This window comes from Trichoderma asperellum, chromosome 6 (assembly GCF_020647865.1).
Source record: "Trichoderma asperellum chromosome 6, complete sequence".
Taxonomy (NCBI): Eukaryota; Fungi; Ascomycota; class Sordariomycetes; order Hypocreales; family Hypocreaceae; genus Trichoderma; species Trichoderma asperellum.
This window is the reverse complement of record NC_089420.1, coordinates 748,548-771,456: the sequence shown is the minus strand read 5'-3', so window position 1 is coordinate 771,456 and position 22,909 is coordinate 748,548. Positions and strand designations below refer to the sequence as shown.

Here is a 22,909-nt window from a genome sequence, read left to right as displayed (position 1 = left end):
GCCCTTGATTTCGCTCACGCCGATGAGCCACACTCAGCTCGTGGGCCCATCGATCTTTATTCTGATTGACAAAGTGATGAAACCGATCGCTTTTCCAGAAAGGAAACTACGCTGAGAAGAGTCGCTATCCAGCTGCCGTCTTATGTCAGCCGCTTTATATACACATTTCCTTACCATTCGGCTAAGAAGAGAGCAAGGATGGCAGCTCCATGCTCACACGAAGCGTTGTGTATGTACTTGCTAAAACCACCAACACGTCGACATGTGTTCCCCGCAGTCGTCTTCAACTCGCCCAGTACGGAGTCCTGTAGGTCCTATCTGCGAGCAATTGGCGAGCTCTCGGCAAAATAAACATGAGAGCCCCCCCCGCGACCCACGCGTCCTTACATACAGCCACAAAGTCCCATTGCAGGATCCTGTTTTGGGAGGGCTGCTTGCCTGCATTGGCCAATTGTGGGCAGCCCCCACGGTTCGTCTTCCCCTCACCCCAACCTCCTTCACCAGCCTCCCATATGCGCAGCCTTCGCAAAGGGAAAAAGATGGTATTGTGTGAGTCGAGGCACCGTCCTGCAAGCTTGTTGTAGGATTTCTGATTCTGGCGGTGGACCAAAGGTAGCCTGGCAGAACAAATCACCCTGCTAGAGTAAGACTACTGCGCTGTACGTCGGATGTCACGGCGTTGACTCTCTGAGTTGATCGGCGTTGATAAGCGGTCGAACCGGGACCGCGCCGTCGAATCATATCATACGATGTGCTTGACTTGAACGGGCTGTGGAGTGTCTATGCGCATGCAGCAGGTGATTCTTGGTAGGTATTGAACAATCCTTGAGTATGAAGACGAAATTCTTGTCCAAAATCCACCATAGGGGACCACTAGTGATCGTATTGTTTTTTGCTGGATGCTTGGCACCCGCATGTCAAGGCAAAAAAGTGGTGCAGCATCTTGGGGGAGAAAACAGAATCTCATCAAAAAGGGCATATCAAGACTCTGCCAGTCTTCGGCAGAGTGACTCCGACTCTCAACAAAAGCATATGAAATTGAAATATCTTCGGCTATCTGAGGTCAAAGGATGACGCCTTGTCTGCCGATCTATAGGTCAAAAAATGATCGACAAGCTAGGAAGATGGATCTTTGTTATTGGGAGCAACCGCGCCGGGTGTTTCAAAGGCCGACATCTGCCAATTGCCATGCGAATAGCAGACGCTTGAGCCACCTGGATCGAGAAATTTTTTCTCCCCTCACGCGCATGTACAAGTGTGAGATGGAGGTAAAGCTCCATGTTTGTACATATTGTGATCGATGATGCTTTGTATGGTGGGTTATGGCTCCATACCGTTTCATGCCACATTTGTTGGCATCACATCACCTCACATTTCCTGTTGTGCATACAGCTAAGTGCGGTGACCAATTGGCTGCCTACAATTGCCTTTGGAAAATTCGATTCTAAGAAAGCTGTCCACAGTTGAACGATGCTAGCGCTGCTGCTGCTGATACAGGCTAAAACGAAGCTCCGTGACTGGCGGGCTATAGTTGTTAAAAGTATGGAGCAGCCCTAATCGAGACACGCGCGCCCACTGAGCCGGAGCAAATGGTTCGAGCCAGTCTATATTATGAATCTGCTGAGTCCATTGGATTTTGGCTTCCCGTTGGCTGTGAATGAATGTCTTGTGAGCGCGTGCTCAATTGGGACAATAGAGGAAAAGTGCTGTCATCGTTGTAGCCGTCGGGGACAGATCTTTGAGAGGGAAGTGGTAGTCTTATTTACTGCCATGATGTCTTGCCGATTCTCAACTCTCCCCTGGCTTTTGAGGTGGTGATATTGCATCCCCTCATGATTGCAGACAATACTGTATGTGTCCGACTCATGCTCGGTGGCTTGGCTCTTCAGCTTGTACAAAGCAGCCGAAACTGCGAAAAGCTTCTGCTGTAATAGCTCAAAGCTTCACGTGTGAGCCTCCCCCTTATTACTCTGAGCCATTACAGTGGAATCCACCGACGAGGCTTGCTCGCTCCAGGGTCCATCCCTAACGTGCACAAAGTCTAAAGCAGAGGGACCCAGCAAATGGCATTTTAGTCTGCAAATCTTGGGGCCGAAGTTCCCTCGCGGCGCGCGCCAAATCAGCGCCCGCGAATACGAGAAGCCGCTTTGACTATTGACGACGAGGGCCTACTCTAATTTGCGGTAGCGCTGTGGATAGATGGCATTTCAGCTGAGATGGACAAAACCTTGGACGGCAACTGAGCTGAGGCCCCAGATTTACCGCTCGGTGGAAAGGATGGATATGGAGGAAGAGTTGGTGCTTGACACTGGAGCTAATGAGGGCAGTTGACGGCAGTGAAAAGCCAAAGCGGCGTGTAGTTGCCAGATTGAGAATTGAGCCTCGTATCCCCTTGTTCAAGTAGGATTTCCGTCAGACGCAAGGGAGGGTCGGGAATCCACAAAAAGGGGCATCAAGTGAGATCTGATAAGCAACGAGGCGTAGCAATTGGATCTTTGATCAGCGATCAAAAAGAGGTGATTTTGGGCTCTTGTAACGTTTGATAGCGCTTGCCGAGCAGGATAGTTTAAAAAAAAGAAAAATCGCGGACGGCTTGGCAGAATTATGGGGTTCCCTTATGCTTGAGAGAATCATGAGCTGTGTCGATGTCACGTTCGATTTGATGTGAGTTGAAGGTTTATTAGGTGAAGTTGACAGGGTTTGTTTGGTGGTGGTGGCTGATTTGCGGCTTGCCGTTTTTTACTGCTTCACACGTGGGATCAATTGGTGGCACTGATGAGTCGGCTTGAACCTTGAAACGCTTAAGAGCACGTTTGTGGACGAATGGCCAGAATTGCGCTGAAGAGGAGGGGCAAAGATAGGTCAAAGGAAGCCCCTGAGCGATTTACTTGATTTTTCTACTGGTGGCATCAATGAAATCGACTGTATTCCAGCAAACAGCGAGGCTGTAGCAGCGGAATTGGTGCTTGCAGAAGGGAACCCGGTGATGTGCCCGGAGCATCTTCGGCCCCGATCCTGCTAAGAATATCCATCCTCCGGTTACGCGCGGCACCGCACCGCATCGCATTTGCATTGCATCATCTAGTATCCGAGACTCTTGTTTTGCTCTTTTCTGCGGCCAGACAACCGCGAGCACTCGGGCCTGCTGGCGAAACCCGCAATTCGAGACCTGGAAATACAAAGAATCGGCGTGTGTGTCTATTTGTTCTGTTTGCTCGCTTGTCTCACCGTGCGTGTGTGGTCTTTGACTAACACTCTTGCTTGATTACCCCAGATATCGCCCTCCTCCGATGCGGGTCATTGCATGTGACTGGTTGCGATAGACGGGCCTTGTGTCTGAACAACCCCCTTGCTTTGCGCACACCGACCGTTGCATTGCAATTGGACGTCGAGGCGAGAGACTGCCATCAGCAGCACCGCTAGAAGCGAGATTGAACTGCCGGTATCGCACACGCACCACGCAAAACTGCCGCCATCATGGGCGCAATATCACTCCCCATCAAGGCCCTTGGCCCTCCTCAGCCTCGTCCCCCTCGTCGCCGCCGCCTCTCCTCCAGCCTCATGGCCTTCGTCCTCCTGCTCGCCGCGGCGCTCTTCTACGCGCTCGTCTCCCTGGGCGGGCCCTGCACCGCCGGCGCCACCTGCTACCGCGGCTACCAGTCCTTCTACAGCTTCGACGCCGGCGACGAGAATCACTCGGCCTGGATGGCTGCCATCCCGGATGACGTGCACATCACGAGCCTCAGCATCCCCGGCACGCACGACACCATGACGTACGAGATTGGCTCGGAGCAGCTGCAGTGCCAGAACTGGAACCTGACCGTGCAGCTGGAGAGCGGGCTGCGCTATCTGGATATCCGCGCGAGGCTGCGCAATGATGAGCTGCACATCTACCATGCGAATGGGTATACGGGCTTTGGCTACGAGCAGGTCTTGCTGGATATCTTTGCCTTTTTGGACAGGAACCCTTCCGAGACGATTCTCATGCGGCTGAAAGAAGAGGGCAGTCCCATCGGCCCGGACAACACAATTTCCTTTGAAGACGCCTTCAACTATCACCACTTTGCGTCGCCCCTCACCGCACCGGGATCCAAGAAGCATCTGTACAAATACGACTTTGCCGCTCCCCTCCCTACACTGGGCGCGCTGCGCTCCAAAATCTTCATCCTGCAAAACTTTGACTCCCGCGACGGTCCCTACGGCCTGCAGTGGGAAGGCCCCGAAATGGTCCTCGAGGATCTCTGGATCATCCCAGACGTGTACCACCTCTCGGAGAAGTGGTCCGCCATCCGCGACGCGCTCGAAAACGCCGCGCTGGCGCCCGACGACAATCGCTTCCTGTACCTGGCGCACACGTCGGCCTCTGTGGGGGTTTTGCCCATTGAAGCTGCGGCGGGGCCCATGAACAGGACCATTCAGGGCATGAATGACATGACGGGGCAGTATCTTGAGGATGCGTCTGGCAATGTCGACGAGGCGAGGGTCGGCGTGGTGATTATTGATTTCCCGGGGAGGAAGCTGATTGGCACGATTTTGAAGTGGAATGTCTGGCTGAGGGGGAGGAAATGAATGAATGATTGGACTGTTGTACTGCTACTGCTACTAGCACTATGGCTGCTGGTATCTGCGAGTGGGTTGTTATTTTTTGCATTCTTTTACTGAGACATGGCGTTTGATTGATTTGGATGGATATGCATACATACATACTACGGACTACTACTACTACTACTACTACATAGGACGATTCACAGGCAGCATTGGGAATGATTTAGACGCATCAAGGATTGGAATTTAACGCAGACTATTGTCAACTTTTTTTTTGCTTGAATATTTCCCAAGATAACACACTCATATATATACTCATACGCACATACATACATGCCCATCACCCTAGATACATTTGCTCATTCTCTCCACTGTCCATCCCATCCTGTCAATCCCGTCCATCCATCCGTCCCATCCACAAAACCGTCCTTTCCATCTCTCCATGCTAGACTATATACATACATGCCAATAACAGCACCATTAACTTGCCAAAAATAAAGAACGCTCAGTTACACTTCCAAACGAGAGGGTGGTATGATCAACTCCATATGTCTCCAAGCCATCCCATATATCCCAACGTATGTCCCTAAGATATCCCTTGAAAACAAAACAGATAAAAAGAAATAGAAAATCGCCTCAGCCCCCAATCCTAAAGACCCCTCTTCTCCTAGCCCAGTCCCCCCTCCTTTTTCACATTTTATTCCTACTGATGCCGTCTCAGCTGCTCTTGACTCCGCATAGACTTTTTGCTCTTGATGCTTCGCAATGCTGGCGTTCCTGACCTGCTCACTGAAGGGCTGTTGTCGTTACTATTGCTGGCGCCGAAACTCTCGATGCGATCAACCATCTGCAGCACTCTCGTCTTGGGACGCTCAAAAGTCATGGCTTCGGCCGTATACACGCTCGCTGATCTAGCAAACGACACATCTGTTGCGATAGAGAGCGGTCTCTCACTTCTGTCGTCCCGGTCGCTCCTCTCCTCGTAATCGTCCTGGTTGATTCTCAGGAAGCCGTCGTCGCGATCTCCCTCATCTACAGGTACACCGCCGCCTTCGTCATCCAGATGCGAGCTGAGCTTGCTGGCGCTACGAAGCGAAGGATCGATTTGCGATGACCTCTTATCCATATCAACCAGCTCTGCCGTCTGCGGCATGTGGAGAGGTATTCTTTCGTCGGTGCTGGTTCCATCGTCAAAATCTTCGCCATTCACGACACGAAGGCGCTCCTTGGGGACTGTGAACATGACCTGCACAAGGCGGTTCTCCACAGCCCTTTCAATGTCCCATTCGTTTTCTCTCCCCGCAGCACTGCCAGCTTCCGCACCTTCCCAGTCTTGGCGGCCTTGCTTCCTTCTAAGAATCTCGCTACCTATGGCTGTGAGCGGTGTCTCATAATCGTTGCTCAGCATATCCGTCGATATTTCTCTCTGAGGAGACCTGTCTCTGGGAGATAATAAGTCGCCTGAATTAGACTCCGCGCCAGAAAAGACGCGTCTCAAGGAGCCTAGCCAATTTCGCCGAGGCTTGAATTTTGACGGTGAGCTGGGTGGCTCTTCATCGTCGAATGGACTTTGAGGCGTGGAACGACCGAGCAACAGGTTGGGGCCCTCCGCCTGCAAAGCGCCGAACCCTGATTTTGCTGTGTTGTAGCTGCTCGAAGAGGAGCTGCCTGGTTTGCCTGGCTCGGTGGTAGCTGATGAGGCACCCCCAAAAGCACTGGCAACAATCGCGGACCATCGACCGGAGCTGGATCGTCCCAGACCATCTCCCCCACTACGATTCGATTCCGATAGAGCGGAATCGGTGCGGAGATCTTCGTCTCGCATGCCAGTCGAACGCTGGGAGTTTCGCCTCATGGGAGACCCACGACCCTGGCCTTGGCGTGTGCTATTATATCTCGCCAACATCGCATCGGCGGCATCAACATCAGAAACCCAATCCTGCACATCCGGATCGTGTTGAAATGAGCTATCTGGGTTTGGATCAGCGGTGCTTTGTCCAGGAGGCGGTGGCTGGAACACTGGGAGAGCCCCTGAAGCCACGGCAACGGTTGGTGTGAGGAATGGATCAGAGTATGCTTCCGAGGTGGGCGTAGTGACTTCGTTAGGATGAACACGCTGATGAGCCAAGTCTTCTTCCTCATCCTCCATGATAGGGTGGATTTGACCAGGAGTAGGCATGAAGCTATTCTGAGTATTCGCCGGCATATAACCGCCACGAAGCTGCCTAGAGACTGGCTTTCTCGCAACTCCAGGTACGACCGGTGCATAGCCGCCATATGAGCCGCGCATGCCCTCGTACCCGAGAGACCGATCATCTCCGCCAAGCTGATACTGATCTTGCCCATTGGAATACCAACTGCGATAGCCCCATGGAAAGTTATCATCCCGCTGAGCCATCTCGGACGTATCGTGGACAAACATGCTCGCGTCCTGGGCCATGGCCCTGATCGTCTCTTCGCGAGCAGCTCTTCTCCTCTGTCTCTTACGCCAACAGAAACAACCGGCGACAGCCAAGATAATAAGGAGAGCTCCGCCACTAATACCAAACCCAAGACTCAATCCTAGGATTTTTGACTTGGCTGCATCACTTGTCGAGCTAGAGGTATCGCCGCCGGGGGTCTTACCAGGGGTCTTGCCTCCCGTAGGATTGCTGTAGGTGGTCGACCATGTCATGTCAGTCAAGTTTAAGAACTGCGGCGAGGTGGTGACGCTGGATTGTCGCTTCACTTTGCTTGACGAGCTGGAACCGCCAATCTGCCACCCTCCATATGCCATCATGATGTTTCCCGGCAAGATGGCCGCCCCGTGCCCATAAATGCCACTGCCGCCAAAGTTGGGCTGCTGCTTCGGTACGGTCCATGCCCAGGAGCTATATGTTTCGCTCATCTCCAGCACTACAAGTTGTGGATCCGCCGCGGTATTCACATCACCGACCCAGCCTCCCATAACGATAATTGAGTGTCCATCTGCGCTCAGTATGGCCGTGTGACCAGATCTGCTGTCTACGCCGTCGGCATTATCGGCCGGCTGCTGAATGTTGATATAGGACCAGGATTCTTCGGGCAGACTCCACACAGCAGCGGTACTCATGTTAATGAAGGCTTGCTGAGTGTGGCCGCCGATGACAACATACGCGGTCTGCTGTGTGACCGTGCCAGAGTTATTGCTCATTGAGCTCTGCAATGCGGTGAGGCTGAATCCGGCAATGGGCGTTTTAGGCCCAGTGCTTGACGCGATGCCTTGGACGTAGGATTTTGAAGAAGGGCTGCTGTCGGTCGGGGTAAGCGTCATCATACTCGTGGTATAGTCTGCCTCGGCCTGCCAACCGGTCGAGTTGTCCGAGGGCGTATCGCACATGCCGCCATAAGTATAAATCGTCGGCTCGTCGAGCGAAGGGGCCAGTGTGGCCGAAAAAGCAATTGTTCCGCCAAGGAAATACGGCCCTCTTGATGCGCTCTGCTTCAATTTACCCAAAGTGGTTGCCTGCTTTACCCACGTTGCATTACCGCCATCTCCCTCCCCGTAGGTCCAAACGTTTCCTGGTCCCTGATCGCATGCTCCAGCATATGCCAGTACGGAGCCATCTTCGGTTCTTACAGCGCCAAATGCCGCGTTGGGCGGATTGCTTCCGCCCAAGAAGGGTAGATATGTCGATACAAGATTCAGCTTTGTGTCTGCGCCAATCGTGCTCGAAATGTTGAGTGATAGGAACTGTACGTGATCGTCGCTGTCTTGGGTGAAGATGTAGGCTACGTCCGCTCCGTGACATGTACTCTGGTTGAAGCACACACTGGGCGTAAAGATCTGTGTGGGATTATATGGAAAGGTATGCGCAGTGGCCACCAGCGGAGCTCCCAAGAGCAGCGCCGCTGTCAATAGTCGGCGCAAAGGCGGCGCCAGTCGTGGCGTTGCGCGATGCGGCTTCGCGCGTCCGCGAGCAAACGCCTCTGGTAGCACGGCCATTGATCGATTCCGCCTCGAGATGCCGCTTCGCTCCTCGAATTCTTTTCTGGTGTTTTCGCTTGAGTTTGATTGCCCTGTTCGTTTTGTCGATCATATCATCGTGGCATGTCGATCCTTGGCAGGCTTGTCGCAATCGTGACTCTTGACTTTTCTGTCCGGCTCTTCTTTTCAAGCTGCCGTTCACTTTCTCTCGTCGCCTTTTAGAATCGCATCCACCGTCTCAGCCAAATATCTGGCGGTGCTGGAGAAGCTCCTTCTCCCCACAAAGATCCAACCGAGTACTGTACGTATGGTACGTGCAGCAGTGATGGCGAAGAAGCCAAACGCGGCGGCCAATCGCCCCTCTCCCGCAAAAGAAGGTTAGAGATGCAGCTAAAGAATAAGGGGAGATAAAGTCAAATAAAAAGAAGACAATAGAATTTGTCCAGAACAAACCAGCCTTATTGCCTCGGCGCCAACACAACGCAGCATCCAAAGCAAAGCTTGAAAAGAAGCTCTGCGCCAAAGCGGCCGCGAAGAAAAAGAGAGGCCAAAAGCCAACAAAACAAGCGACGACGACGACGCAGGGACCTGGACCGGCTTTTGGCGGGCACAAAACAGAAAAAGACACCAACGCGGTGGGATGCACCCCGGCGATTAGCGTCACGAAGCAGAAGGAAGGCGCAGCAGCGGGTGGTGATTGACAGATTCGGAATCGTCCAGACAGGGGGGTAGGCGCGATAAAGGCGGAGGGAAAGAGCTAACATGGTTGCAAGCCCAGGCGGGCTGCAGGCGGCCGTGGTTGCCGTGGTTGGACATGCACGAGGGCCATTAGCCGCTGACGGGCAGGCTGCCATACGGTAGGTACGACTGACGGGCAGCTGTCTAGGTAGATGGCGCCGTATACCTTACTTGTACATGTATCTGTCAAAATATGCTTCACATGGGACATGACAAGTGCCTGCCTTGCTTTGACTTTATTCTTATTCATCCAATTCAAACAAGACAACCCTACCTAACTGATGATTGCATACTACCTACGTACAGCAGCAGTAATCACCGCGTGTTGCACTTCGTATCTCTCTATTATGGACTATCTACTAACTAATGATGGCTCAATTTCCTTTCCATCCCCACCACCCCCGTTTTGTTGTCGTCGCCTGTTCGGCCGCCGTTGCCGGGAGCAACCAAAGCTTGGCCTCGCCACGGCTCTAGCGGGAGAGGGACCCGAGCTCTTTTTTGGTCTCCATGTAACCGCTACTAGGTCAGCCAACTGCTGTTTTGGGCGAATCTTAGCCCAGCCACCTACTACAGGCACGGACATGTGATGCTGCGAGGGGCTGGGGATAGCTGCGTGTGCAGTACTATGTATGTATTACGGCAGACACTGGTGTATATTGCAAGTAGTAGTAGCTATCGCGCATGATAAAACAGCCCCTGCAGCGAATAGATCGATGAGCTATGATGAGGTGCTGTAAAATGACGGCTGGGAAAGGCTGGCAGCTTATGCCATTGGCTGAGTCTTGCCCATCATACTTTGCTAATGCGTGTCACGCTGCTTTCTACTTCTTTTTCATGCGCTGGCTCCATCCATCCGTTACTACTATGTATCAGGCTACAGCATCCAGCACACACACATTCACGTATCAGCAGTCTGTTGATTTGCTTCCCCCAGCCTGCCCATATCGTGGCCTGCTGCTCTTCGTCCGCGCCTTGTCTTGCACCACCATCGCCTCAGGCTCCACCTCTTCTTGGCCTGGGAAATGACAGAGACCCGCGCCACCGTCAACCACCGTCCACTAGTCAGAATTGGGGGCGGCAAGAAGAGACACTCAATAAAAACGAGCAAGCAAGCAGCATCCGGCAAACCTGTTAGCGCATCAAACCAAGAGAAAGGCTCCCTCATCCGAGACAATTCATCTTGTTCTCCATTGCTACTCCTATTTGTATCTGACATTATTAAAGCTCAGGACTGATGTGAAAAAAAAAAAAACTAAGAAAAAGATGCAAATAGCCTGCTTGTCCTTGTTGGTGGTGATACAACCAATGCCGGTTCATCTAATTCTGAGCTCCACCTCATGTCGTACTCCTTCAAAGAGTGTTATCATATTCAAGCCGGACCTTGTCCAAGCGACCAATAACACGTTATCTCGTAAACAAAATGTTATATCTTTATGGGTCTTTCTTCTCATTCCTCCATTAAAACCACCAGTGTATAGTATATATAACGATCTCAAAGAAAAAAAAAAAAAGCCAGCTATACGCCAGGCAGAATAAAAATTGAGGGGGTATCACGTAACAGGCCGCCTTAATAGTAAATCTTTTCTTCCCAAATAGGAGGTCGAGCTCCCTCAGAGTCCCACGTAATGTGGTTCTTCTCATCCAGCACCGCGCCCTCATCTGTGATTTGAATTACCTTGCTAGATGCAGCAACCTCAACCTTTGACAAGCCCGCGGGATCCGAGGGAATCCAGAGAATTGGGGCCCTGCTCGATACAGATGGTGGTAGGTATGCCTCTGCTGCAATCTCTTCGGAGTATTCGATCGGTTCCGCAAAGTGTTTTTCGGAAGTAAACCATTCGCGTAGTGTCGCGTAGTCGGCGTAGATCCAAGGCTTGAAGAATCTGAGAATGAAGTTGCCCTTGTTGGCGGGAACATTCGGCACCGCCTTGGTGCCAGGTGCTTTGCTCACGGTGTCCTCATTCGACAATTCATTGGTGACCAAGCCCTCCTCGGCGCTGGTGGCACCCTCGTTGCCAGCGATACGTTCCTGGATGGCTTCCTCTTCAGCTTGAAGGCTGCGTGGCAGGCCGTAGAGGAGAGGATCAAGTGTTCTCGACAACGTAATGTGGAATAGAATAGTGAAGGCAAGGAAAATGGCCATAAGCACAGCAGGCCCAGCAGCCTTGGAGACGGCAAATAGACCAACCATGCAGATCTCGGCCAAGTAAATACCAGAAAATAGCTGCTTGAGAGCACGGGGATAGATCATGCCGTGTGTATCGATCTGAGTCTCCGTAACAAACAGGATATTGTATCGGTAGGCCAGATAGAACAGGCCCATGCCAAGGGATGACCAGAACAAGATCAAGGGAGCGATAACTGAGTATGTAATGCCTAAAAGAGAGAGCGTTAGCAGACGTAAAAGCTTACTAGGGCTATACAGGAGGGAACATACTAATTACAGCAATGTTGGTGTAAACAGGGAGAACGCTGCCCCAAGAAATGGCACTGAGGCTGGTCCACTTCTTGTACATGGCTCGAGGCGTCTTGGCCAAGAATTTGTACAGAAGCGTAAAGACGAAGAAACCGACAACTTGGGTAACAACGCTGGTGGCAATAGTGAGACCTTGGACGATAAAGTAAGAAATGTAGAAATTAGATGCCGTTGGCAGAGACGAGGAGAGAATGGTGAAGACCTGTCCCGGCTGTTGAGCAATCTGAACGAGGGCTGTCGAGGCTGCGTTGGTCAAAGTTTGGATCAAGAAGACCTGGATGAGTTGGAAGAAAAAGTACGAATTCTGAGTAAACAGTTCAACGCGGGACTGAGATACTTCGCCGGAAAGTCTGGCGCACAGTCGCATGATGACGGGAACCAACGACATGAGGATTGAGAGGGCCACTGCTGGGAGCAAACCAGACACGACTCCAAGAATGGGCTATCTTCTGATTAGCGCATGCTATAATAGGAACGAACGGCCCATCTATTGTGTTCTAAGATTGCTTACCTTGGGAATATCCGCAATCCAGGTCAAGCCTGGAATAGTCTTCAATGTGTTTACCTGGGCGATCAAACCAACAATGCCGACAGGAATAGCCCAGAAGATGATGAGAGCGGCGATGAAAGCGTACACCGCGTATCGGCGGATGATGATTTGCCACCAGGGGAGGGTCAAACTCTTCCAGACAATTTCTCCAGGCTGAACTCCAATGGCCTTGGGATCCATGTGCAGGGCTAGGTGATGAGTAACAGACTGGTAGGCGAACTGGGCGTCACCCTGGGTCTCGAATTCGACAAAAACAGCGCGGACCTTTTCGTAGTTGCCAGCTCGCCAGTCGGCCTGAGCCTTTTCAATCTCAGGGACCAGTCGCTGCAGCTCGGAACGGCTCCATTCGATAGTGTCGACTTTTTCGCCAACGAGACCAAGAAGGCCAAGACGGTGGTGCGGGCGTTTCTTGTCGGGAATCCATCGGGAAGCAATATCGCCAGTCTCAACATCGCCATCCTCGGTATTGGCAGATGCAGGGCCTTCGGGGTGAGTTTCTCCGCCCTCCTTCAGAGCTTTGGCGCGAGCCTTGTTAACTTCTTTCAGGAGACTAATCTCGCCCTTTTCAAGCTTCATAGCGGCATCATCTCGCTTCTCCACAAGTTCGTCGAGTTCATCCGTCTTGCCACAAACCCAGACGTTCTTGACCGCAGCAAACATTCTGCGAATGCGCTCCTCGCTGTTGTACTCATCCGGGACTGAAGTGAAGAGAACAGTACGGGCAGAAATTCGCTTGGCATAGTGCGGGTTGATGTGGTGAGCCTGTCGCAAGTTGATGTAGAAGATGCATTCGCGCGTGATCATGTACATGAGAAAGCCATAGACGGCCCAGCCAACAAAGGCATGGGCATAGAGGTAGTTCTTCTTGGTGTTGATGTCGACATTGCTGTAAGAGAGAATCTCGAGTTGGGACAACCCCTTGCCTCCGGTGGCGTTGACAGGGAAGAGAATGGGCCAGGTAATGAGAAGGCTGACAAAACAGATGACGAAGCAAATGCGTAGGTATCGGAGGAAGAGATAGGCGTCGAGACTCTGGTGGGTGAGAACATAGGCATCGGGAATCTTCCAGAAGGCGGAAACCCAAGTCAACAGATTGCTGGGTATACTTGGTGTCCGCTCACTACATGGGCGTCAATATCGAATTAAATCCCAACCTTTCTACTTGGCCTGAATGGTGCTACTCACTCTTCTCGCAATGATCCTAGGTATGTACGCGGCGCATAGTAGCGCCGTTGCGATCTTCTAAGAAATAGGAAAATGGCGATGTAGATGACTGATACAACTAGCACAGGAATCAGGGTATCAACCATGCCTAATATCATACACAGGTCCAGTCAGCCACGAAGAAACTCTAATCACCCGTTGAAGCTTCAGCTTACCCCATGCCGACTCGGGCTGAGTGCCTTGGGCCGAACCTTGGTTGGAATCGGGAGCCAAGTTCTTGTCGAGCCAGCTGATAAAGTTGCCCATTTTGGCGTCGTGCTCGCAGCCCTTGCCGCGCGCGTCAGCTGGTGCTCAATGCTGAAAAAGCCGATATTGAAGATGTATCGTCGTCGTGATGGGCGTGAATAAAGAAGAAGGAAAGAAAATTGTGAAGACGAATTGAATGCCAAGTGCAAGCTAACAAGGGAGAGTGGGCAAGGCAAGGATTTTGAGATTCAAACAAGATTGCCAAGTGGAGAGAGAAAGGCGGGAAAAACAACGCCAATGAAAAGTACAAAAGTACTAAGTTTAGCAGATTGATCAACAATCGATCTTTCGATAGCGACGCAAGAGGAACAGGGAAGGCGAGTTCCGAAGTCCTCAGCGGCAGTGGGTGCCGGACAACGAGATGGAGGTTAAACGCGTATCTGCCAAAGACACGAGCTGAGTTGTGCTCCCCTTTACTATGCCTTTTTTCTCCCTCTGACCACCGCCTGAGCTAGCCAACTAGTTAGTGCATCTCTTTCTCATCTTCTAATCCCGTCCAAGCTTCGCCTGATGAGTTGGCCACGCTACTAATAAGTCACTGTCTCAGCCAGCCAGACAAGGACCCGGCTGCGGCGCCAACTTGCCGATCTAGCAATGTGTGGGCCGACAAAGAGGACAAAAAAAAAAAAAAAACTAAACTAAACTATACGTACATAGTTGTTTGTCTCTATGCTCAGAGGGACTGGATCCTAATCTTGCTATTGGAGCTTGCGCGAGTGTGGCTTGGCGGGTAACAAACCGGGTGGCCGTGCCAGACGACCGAATGACGGGCGTGCAACTACGGGAAAGTTGGAGGCGAGAACGAAGCTGAGAAGAGAGACACGAGACGAGAGGACAAGAAGCTATGGTCTCAATCCCAGCGGCAATTTCCCAATTCTTTCGTCTGTCTCTCTCTCTATCTCTTGTTCTCCTTAGTTTCAGTATAATCTCATTTCCCCCTCTGGGAGGGGCCACCGTTCGATAACTCGTGGCTCGTGGGTTCAACACTCCCTGCCCGGCTGGCCTTAGCCTGCATTGGCGCTGCGGTTTGATCCCTGCTCAGCTGTGCTTTTGTGGGTCATTTGACGGCAGAGAGCGCGACAAGGGCACTTCAATCTCGTCATACCCTTGGCAGAGGTGAAAAACTTGGTTCTGGCATCGGCTTTGCGGCAGCTCGTAATTCGCTCTGAAGAGGCCTGGCAGTGAGCACGCCGAGGCTCTGGCGCCACGCGCGAGTCTGGCCCGCCCTATTAGCAAAAGACACCCAACGAGCCGCTCGTCTTATTGTCTGGAATAAACTTTCAGAGCGACCGTTTAGTGTCGGGTCGTTGCGAATTCGCCATCGCGTCAGGCCAGATTCCCCCACAAGGCCAAGGGAAAGGCTTCGTTCACGGCGTCCAGACAGAGCCTTGTGCCCCACGAGTACCCAGTTTGTCGGAAATGTGGCATTCCTTTTTTTTTTTTTTTTTTTTTTATGATTTCTTTCTTCTCACATGGTATCCGTCAAGCAGCGATGCGGCGACCTGCATCTCACCGCGAGCATATCAGCTGTGGATGGCAGAGTACGGCCGAGCGAATTCGGTCGCCTAGCTAGAGGTTGTAGCCGTAGTTTGCGACTGTCCTCCAATTGTCTCACATGGAATATGCCGTTGGAAGGCATCAACTCTGCCTGTTCAGTGGGTGCTACTGCTAGTAGAGCCACTAGCAATAGTGAATCGTCCAAAATGGAGATTGACAATGGAGATTGATTGTGACCGACAGAAGCCTTTTCCTCCCACATTCCGCATTTCACACGTGCTGCCGGGCGGTCAGTTATCAGTTATCGCAGTCTCTCTGTTCCTCAGCACGCACATCCGCAATGATCGCGATCTCTCGATCCTGGACGACCGGCTGCAAATCGAGTCGTCGTCAGGCCTGTGTGAAGGCGGGTAGTGCCACACCAATGAGTTTGCAGTTCTGCGTCATCGGTTGCACGGATTCAAAGTGACTGGTCGGACAAATGTCGGCTCCCGCCAGGGTCCAACGCCATGGCGACACCTGGCCCAGCTGAAGATGCACCTTCATCGGCGTTCTGGACTCTGGAATACAGGGGAACACCACCAAAGCGTGGCACATGCACGCCCGCCCCCCCAAAACCTGCATCAAGAGCCAGCTGAGGCATAAAATTGATTAGTTCGCCATTCTTTGCCATCTCTCAAGGACTGAGGTAGTATTTGCGCGCAAAGGAACAAAACTTGCTGGATGCCGTCTAATCGCAGATTCATCCATGCATAGGTACATGTACATGCCTCGCCAAGCTTACCGTTCGTAATACCTCGGCTGCATGCGCTTTTCCCCAGCATTGAAACGACATCACATCACTCAATCGATAGATGGCATACATATTGATGACGGTAGCCTGCATGTAGGCGTCATTCTTGGTCGATCCCCCAGCTATGGCCCAGTTTTACTTCCGTACCTATCATAGCCTCCTCCGGTTTGTCGATCTTGAGGGGGTTAGATCCAACTGCTAGTAACGTCATCCGTCAGCGCATAGTCTACCGGCCGAGTTGACAGCTACGGAGCTAGATCTAGGCAAGAAAGGCTATCTTAGCTATGTAATCTGTATAATCACGCCTTCAGTATGTAATACCGCTCAGTTTCGAGTTCTACTAGTGGACGACAGACGGCCCGAGATGCCCTCCTTGCGCTTCATGAAGAAATAAGTGGGAGGGGTAGATTGTTAAGCCGTCCCTACACATACTATGCATTAGCTACCCTTGGAGCTACATAACAAATACCATGTATACTTGTACTGTAGATACAGAGATAGCGGAGCCTTTGCTTATAAGATATGTGCCTAAACAAGTAAATGGTTTGTGCTCAGCCACAACCAAGAATCTTGGTAAATTTGCTCACCATTGGCTGTCTTCACATGTATCCATGGCATCCAACTGGCCTCTGCATATTAACTGGCAGTAACTTTTTGGAAACGTTAGACGGAGTCTGTGGCGAAGGTGAGCTATGTTTATTCTGAGAATCCTTGCATGCGCGGTATTGGGGCAGATTGTAATTGCTGTATCAAAAATATTCCAATCTCAATTATGAAAATTCCTCAAACCATGCATTTGTTAGTGGTAAGATCTGTCTTCTCATCCGCCCTGCGTTCAATCGTTTGGAGGTACAACGGAGCTCCAGGTCATCAAGTCTCCCCACTCTTCAGGGGTAGCTCTTCGCACCGCTCACGTCTAAATGACGAATAGCAGATGCGGTATATATTCCTAATGATAATGGCGAGAGAGACGATTTTCAGCTTACCGCATGATAAATAGAGAAACTTGATTGTAATTGGAGATGGTATCCTGCGTTAAGCTGGACTTTAGAGTCTCGTTGATAGCACACCCGATGATCAATGCTCAGGAGTTGTGTAGCTCGATTTCAGCAAAGTGGAAGACGACAAATGCTTTAGTTGAGTCGAGGGAATAAACGGTTTGCTGTATGAACTATTTACATTGTTGTCAAAGCTGAGTATTCTAGACGATGCCGCATATTGAAACGAACGCAGTGGGATTCATACAAGACTTGCCGTATCTACCGTATCTACAATTACACAGGCCGAATGATAAAGAGCAAAGTAAAGTTCGAGTATGAATCTAACGTTATTAGTTTTTGCTTCACATCCCAAACAGTCTGCACTACATTAGACCGCTCAGCCCGTCACGATTAGTAAAAATAGGTCTTCGATGTTAGTGCTACTGCTCTCTAGATACCAGCACCAGATTATAAATTCTCAGTCACCCCGTCGGAAAGGCAAGCTGACATAGTTCCATGAAGTTAAGGATTGAGTGCCCAGATACGGCTCTTCCAAGATGAATATTCTCTCAAAGCCAAGGTAAGTGATGTTGCCCGCCTGCTTTACAGTAACCATGAAACTGGTCATAGGTATTTGCTAATAACAAGGTTCATCAAAGGTCAGGTACAATGATTTGTAGCAGCTAAAATTTGATGCCAGTGTATCGTGGCTATTACTCAGCCAAACGTCAAAATTAGCAGGTGAGGCATATTTAGAGTTTCAACATTTGGACGTATTGTGAATTTTGCGGCAGCAACTTAGAAGCAGCGGCCTCGTACTTTACTACAAGCTTACATGTACTTTGCAATCCACTGCTCTCTGCAATGACAATGTATAAATGCATCACCTGAATTTCTCATCTCCTCGATCTTTATTCTAGTGTTATCGTAATCTATAAACGTTTATGGAAATTAATCGTACTGTATAGGGCTTTGCTTGACTCAATTGTCGTCCCACAGCAGTTTAGTATTTAGTGCGGAACTTTGCCTCGAAAAACACCAAATATTTTAGTGGCAGCTTTAATTACCATTCTTAGCTTGTCACATATTCAATGTTCAATCTCTCCACTTATGTGGCGACCGAGATATCGAAAAATTTCTCACCAGGCACCGGCAAGATATTTCAAGAAGCAATCGGCGGTACTTTTAGGGAAGATCAATTGTGAGCTGGCGATATACTCCTCTCTCGCTTACCAGGATACGGGAAAAACATGCTGGCATCTTCAATTTTCATTTGACCCCAAGTTCTTGTCTTGCGTTGAAGTGGATCAAGACGTCGATCGGTTTCTTCTTTTATTTGCACAGGCCCGAAGCTATCGTGCCGAAACGCGGATTGTGGATTAACATGTGGATTAAAGACGTCGCAATCTGCTCCGGTTTAGCCGTAGATAGCACCTAGTCTGCAGGTTCACAATATATCCTTTATATATGATGAAGCCCGTATGATCTCATAGTTTATGTGTTCGCCGAGGAATTGATCGTCCTTTCGCTCGTTTTATTTACTTTCCATATCTGCGCTCATTACCAAACGTCCGACCTCTTTCTCTCTTTATTGCGAAGTTGACATCTCCTACTGCTAACGGAAATATAAATGACGGTCGATATTGCCTCATAATAGCCAGTTACAAGTGGTTGATAGCATCGGCTAATGAAACCAAATCTGGCATCTCTACCATTGCTGACGATAACGCACGCCTCTCAGAGTCATGGACCAATCGTCTGGTCCAGCCCATGGCTCATCCAATGATGACGCCGGCAACCCAACTTCGCCAATTAGACAAGATACAAACGAAGCAGTATCTTCATCTAGACGAGGTGTTTCCGAGAATCAAGAAGACCAAGATTACGGAAGCCTTCGCCGACGGAGCAGAGCTTCGAGGAGATCCACCCTTCGGAGCACGGCCCCCATAACAACGGCTGGTCAGGGAACTCAATTCAACCTTGCCGGTCCCAGCGACTCTCAACAATTGCGCAGCGCGCATGAGCCCTTTGTTCATCCAGGCTATGGAGATCTTAATCCGTCATACGAACAGCCAAACAATGCCAAGCCAATATGGAGTTTGGCAAAGCCATTGCCGCGCGTTGTTCGTCCGGGAATGGTCCCAACCAAGAATGAATTGCTGGAAAACTGTGTCAACGCAGAGCTGCCGGCTGAAAACTCCCAAAAGCTGGGACTGGATATTGACCCGAATGAGCTTGAAAAGGGTCGCATCGATAAGTCGGCAGATGTGCGCAAGATGGCAGCGCAAGTCACCGATGCCCGGGTGCAGAGAGAAAATAACTTTATCAAAACCATCCTAGCATCGGATGCTGAGTCGACGACTGGAGAAATTCCTCAGCTTGTGAAGACAAGATCAAGCCAAAGACGACCTACTATTACGCGCCCGTCGGTCCAGAGTCCTCTGTATACTGTGGAAGAGGGCGAGTCTGAGCATGCAAGTACCGCATCGAAGAAAAGACTAAGCCGTGAGTCTCAGCGGCTAGACGAGGGCGAGGGAGAAATTGATTTAGGACCAGACGAACTCATTGAGGGCAACAGGTCTCTCGAAACACTTCGCCTCGATCAAGAGGCATATCCGGAGGATCTTCACCCATTAGTCCAGAATTTAGTGGAAGACGAAATTCACAACAACCATACTGTCTGGTCTGTTGTCCGCACCCATCATCGCGAAGCGTTGGCCGAATCTCTTGCGGTCTTCATTCAACTGACCGTCGGATTTTGCGCCGACATTGCCGTTACCGTGGCCAATGCCGGTAACCCTAATACTACAGCCTGGGCCTGGGGCTTTGCTACCATGATAGGGATCTACATCTCTGGTGGCGTTTCTGGAGCTCATCTGAACCCTACAATCACTATTATGTTATGGTTCTACCGTGGATTTCCTAAGCGCAAGATGCCCGAGTATTTTCTTGCACAGTTTATTGGGGCCTTTTGTGCGTGTTTTGCTGCATATGGTGTCTATTACGTGTCTATCCAGCATTATCTCTCGACTAGCACAGGCACAGATCAAGACATTATGAATTGCTTCGTCACAAACCAGCGCAGCGCATACATTAATGTCCCTACAGCTCTGTTCAATGAGTTTGTAGGCACAATGTGTCTGACTGTCGTTGTGCTAGCACTCGGCGACGACCAAAATGCACCCCCTGGTGCGGGCATGAACTCTCTTATTATTGGCCTAGTTATTACGTGTCTCACTATCAGTTTCGCCAACCAGACCGGCGCTGCTCTTAACCCGAGCCGTGACTTTGGGCCACGATTGGCGCTCTTGGCGCTTGGCTATGGTTCTGAGCTATTCACAAATCCTTATTGGTTCTATGGCCCTTTCGCAGGTACGCTCATGGGTTCATTTACCGGGGCGTTCCTTTACGATTTCTTTATATTTACTGGTGGTGAATCCCCAGTCAATTATCCTCTAGACCGGACACAGCGTGCCTTGCGTAAGAGTCGAATGAAGTGGCGGCGTCGGCTACACTTGACTCCTAAAGAGGGCGAGGATAAGATTGTTTAGGCAGGTAGTTAAATGTGAAGAATCTTAGAGCAGTTTTAAATAATATTTGTGTTATATAAATATAACCGTTGTCACTATGTTCAGAGAGATATATATTGATATACACACATTTTATTTCTTTGTACTATCTATAAACTTTTGAGAACCCTAGGTTTCTCTATTTCTCATCTCTCGTATATACAATAGATTTGTTGGTAGATACATATGATTAGGACAGTGGCGCACCAACAGAAACGGTCAGAGTATCAGGGGAGCCCGAAGACAGCACACCTGAAGCATTCTCGTTGCCGTCTGGGTTGACGTCGTCGTAGGGGAAAGCGTATCCTCTTCCGTCAACCTCGTACTGGTGAACGAGGCGGCTGTAGTGGTTGGTGGGGCTCACGGTATAGTACTGAGATGCACTCACACCAGGCTGGATATTGCCGCCAGCAATGAGGAGGGTGGATCGCACAAAGGCAGCACAGAGACGGGGGACAACAGCCACGTGGATGGCATTGTCACCGCCCTGGATAGCGAATGGTCCGCTGTTGCAGCCCCAGATATCAGCAGCTGAAGGCTTGGCGTAGCCACGGTTATCGCCACTGCAGTTAAGAGTGCCGCCAGAAACCTGGCAGTTGACGTTGCCAGAGCTCTGAGTGTTGATGGTGAGGGGGTTGTTTGTGTACTGGTTCCAGACCTGGTCGACATAGCCGTTCCAGTAGTTCTGGAACCCGGCTGAGTTGATGGCCGTGTAGTCGCCGGGAGACAGTGCGCGGATGGGAGTTCCCGCAGAGTTGGCAACACAGAGAGAAGCCCATGGGTAGCCGTCTGCATTGCCCTGCTGGACGAGACCGTTGCAAATCTGGCTGACTGCGCCGGAATCGAGGCCCTTGGTGATCTGAGTACCGCTTCCATCTTTAGTGGACAGGCTCATGCTGAGGATCATGCCGACAAAGTCAACATAGCTGATATTTGCGAATACAGCCAATGCGTTTGTATAGGTTAGCTCAACGAAGCCCCAGTTGATACCCGAGCTTGGATCTGATAGGTTGGTCGGCGAAGGTTGTACCAAGCCATCACCATTGGGAATCTTGACCATGAAGAACTGGAGATTTCCCTCAGAGAAATAGATTCGGGCAGAAGAAAGAACGATAGGCAGAGTAACTGTAATGGAGTTGCCTTGAGAAGGTAGAGGAATGGCAATGTTGCTGTTAATGGGAACAGGGACACTGGAGCCTCCCGAGCTGGGATAAATTAAACTGCCATCGGCGGCAATGAACACGACTCGGTTGTCAGAGTCCAAACCGGAGATGTAGGCGTTCACTTGGTTGCCGCTGAAATTGTTGATGAGCTTGATCGGCAAGTTTCCAGCGAGAGCACGGGAGTGAATAGCGTTCTTGTTCACAATCGTCGTGTTTGGGCTGTGAAAAGTTCCGTTGAGAGTATTGTCCGCGGTGATAACGATATCCTCAGCGGTACCGGGGTCGGCGACGCTGAACGGCGACTTGGCTCTGTAGACAAGAGAGGGAGCGGCTGATACTGCACCCAGAAGGGCAGTAAGTACTGTGAGATATCGCATTGTGTAAAGATTTTGTACCCAGGAGCGAAATCAAATCAAATGAGAAAGGAATGTGGGAGTCCGACAACCTCTACCGTCTTGAATTCAAGACTTGGATTTGGATTGTCTGATGAATATTTCCATACGTAGAGAGTTTCCTTTATATACCTATTTACTCCTATTGCCAAGTTGAAGCTTTCGAATCTTCATCGTCTAGTCTCAGAATGTCAAGTGTTTAGCATCGGACCGAACATCTAATCTACTGAGAGGGAAACTGGTTTGCTATCCACTTCCATGTCTGGGCATGAAAATATCACTTTACAATTATAGAATAGTACCGGGCTTCCTTCGGACACTCCATGAAATGAATGACTTATGGAATAAGGAGCCGCATCTTTCAGCTGCCGAATTCAAGCATGATAGTCCTTGGCAACAATGGTGTCTAATTATCTAGGATACCATCTAAAGCGAAGTTTATGCAGGAGAGCTGTTAAGCGTTTCGTAGACTGGGGCTAAATCTGGTTTGTGATGGTCTTATGTTGCATCTAGCTGCTATATCCACTTACCAGTACCTAGAACGGCTGCGGCCGCAACTCCGGGGCCTCCCGGGGTGCAAGTCCTTTGACTGTATGCAAAGCACATAGAGAGATGGCAGTTTAGAAACCGAGAAGAACTTGTTGGAATCTTAAAGTGCCAGAGTTCGTTCCCACCACGGCTATAATAGTAAGGTAGCTGTGAGATCCGTCGACGTCACTTCCTTCGATATCTTGGCATTGCCAATCCTAGTAAGCATAGCCACGAGCACATACTTGTAAGACTTCTACAG

The 22,909-nt window shown here is 50.4% G+C and overlaps 7 protein-coding genes across 7 annotated transcripts; 2 read left to right on the top strand and 5 right to left on the bottom strand.

Moving 5' to 3' along the window:
* Positions 1-3,477: 3,477 nt before the first annotated feature.
* On the top strand, positions 3,478-4,569 carry TrAFT101_009715 (uncharacterized protein; the record flags this gene model as incomplete). The annotated part of the gene is made up of 1 exon (XM_024909777.2): positions 3,478-4,569. One exon carries the CDS (start codon positions 3,478-3,480, stop codon positions 4,567-4,569), a length of 1,092 nt encoding a protein of 363 aa, XP_024761356.2.
* Positions 4,570-5,248: 679 nt separating this feature from the next.
* On the bottom strand, positions 5,249-8,509 carry TrAFT101_009714 (uncharacterized protein; the record flags this gene model as incomplete). The annotated part of the gene is made up of 1 exon (XM_024900100.2): positions 5,249-8,509. One exon carries the CDS (start codon positions 8,507-8,509, stop codon positions 5,249-5,251), a length of 3,261 nt encoding a protein of 1,086 aa, XP_024761357.2.
* A 1,540-nt stretch (positions 8,510-10,049) lies between these two features.
* Positions 10,050-10,468, bottom strand: TrAFT101_012056 (uncharacterized protein). Its single transcript, XM_066129456.1, has one exon. It carries the CDS (start codon positions 10,443-10,445, stop codon positions 10,128-10,130), a length of 318 nt encoding a protein of 105 aa, XP_065984860.1. The 5' UTR covers positions 10,446-10,468; the 3' UTR covers positions 10,050-10,127.
* On the bottom strand, positions 10,469-15,606 carry TrAFT101_009713 (uncharacterized protein). The gene is made up of 7 exons (XM_024905531.2): positions 15,556-15,606; positions 14,379-15,501; positions 13,635-14,176; positions 13,441-13,567; positions 12,217-13,375; positions 11,667-12,147; positions 10,469-11,605 (listed from the first exon to the last, which is right to left on the bottom strand). Exons 3-7 carry the CDS (start codon positions 13,723-13,725, stop codon positions 10,797-10,799), a joined length of 2,667 nt encoding a protein of 888 aa, XP_024761358.1. The 5' UTR covers positions 13,726-14,176; positions 14,379-15,501; positions 15,556-15,606; the 3' UTR covers positions 10,469-10,796.
* On the bottom strand, positions 15,378-16,029 carry TrAFT101_009712 (uncharacterized protein; the record flags this gene model as incomplete). Its single annotated transcript, XM_066128739.1, has 3 exons — positions 15,378-15,501; positions 15,556-15,618; positions 16,007-16,029. 3 exons carry the CDS (start codon positions 16,027-16,029, stop codon positions 15,378-15,380), a joined length of 210 nt encoding a protein of 69 aa, XP_065984859.1.
* Positions 16,030-18,077: 2,048 nt separating this feature from the next.
* TrAFT101_009711 (uncharacterized protein) lies at positions 18,078-20,632 on the top strand. The gene has a single exon (XM_066128738.1). It carries the CDS (start codon positions 18,741-18,743, stop codon positions 20,544-20,546), a length of 1,806 nt encoding a protein of 601 aa, XP_065984858.1. The 5' UTR covers positions 18,078-18,740; the 3' UTR covers positions 20,547-20,632.
* A 64-nt stretch (positions 20,633-20,696) lies between these two features.
* Positions 20,697-22,104, bottom strand: TrAFT101_009710 (uncharacterized protein; the record flags this gene model as incomplete). Its single annotated transcript, XM_024902501.2, has 1 exon — positions 20,697-22,104. The coding sequence occupies one exon, from the start codon at positions 22,102-22,104 to the stop codon at positions 20,755-20,757; it is 1,350 nt and encodes a 449-aa protein (XP_024761360.1). The 3' UTR covers positions 20,697-20,754.
* Between the last annotated feature and the right edge of the window lie 805 nt (positions 22,105-22,909).

Bases quoted from the DNA above. Each gene is read 5' to 3' on its own strand.
- TrAFT101_012056 (XM_066129456.1), bottom strand. From the start codon at position 10,445: ATGTCAGATACAAATAGGAGTAGCAATGGAGAACAAGATGAATTGTCT.
- TrAFT101_009713 (XM_024905531.2), bottom strand. From the start codon at position 13,725: ATGGGCAACTTTATCAGCTGGCTCGACAAGAACTTGGCTCCCGATTCC. The intron at 13,568-13,634 runs GTAAGCTGAAGC...GTATGATATTAG, and splicing joins TCAGCCCGAGTCGGCATGGG to GCATGGTTGATACCCTGATT. The intron at 13,376-13,440 runs GTGAGTAGCACC...ACGCCCATGTAG, and splicing joins CTAGGATCATTGCGAGAAGA to TGAGCGGACACCAAGTATAC.
- TrAFT101_009711 (XM_066128738.1), top strand. From the start codon at position 18,741: ATGGACCAATCGTCTGGTCCAGCCCATGGCTCATCCAATGATGACGCC.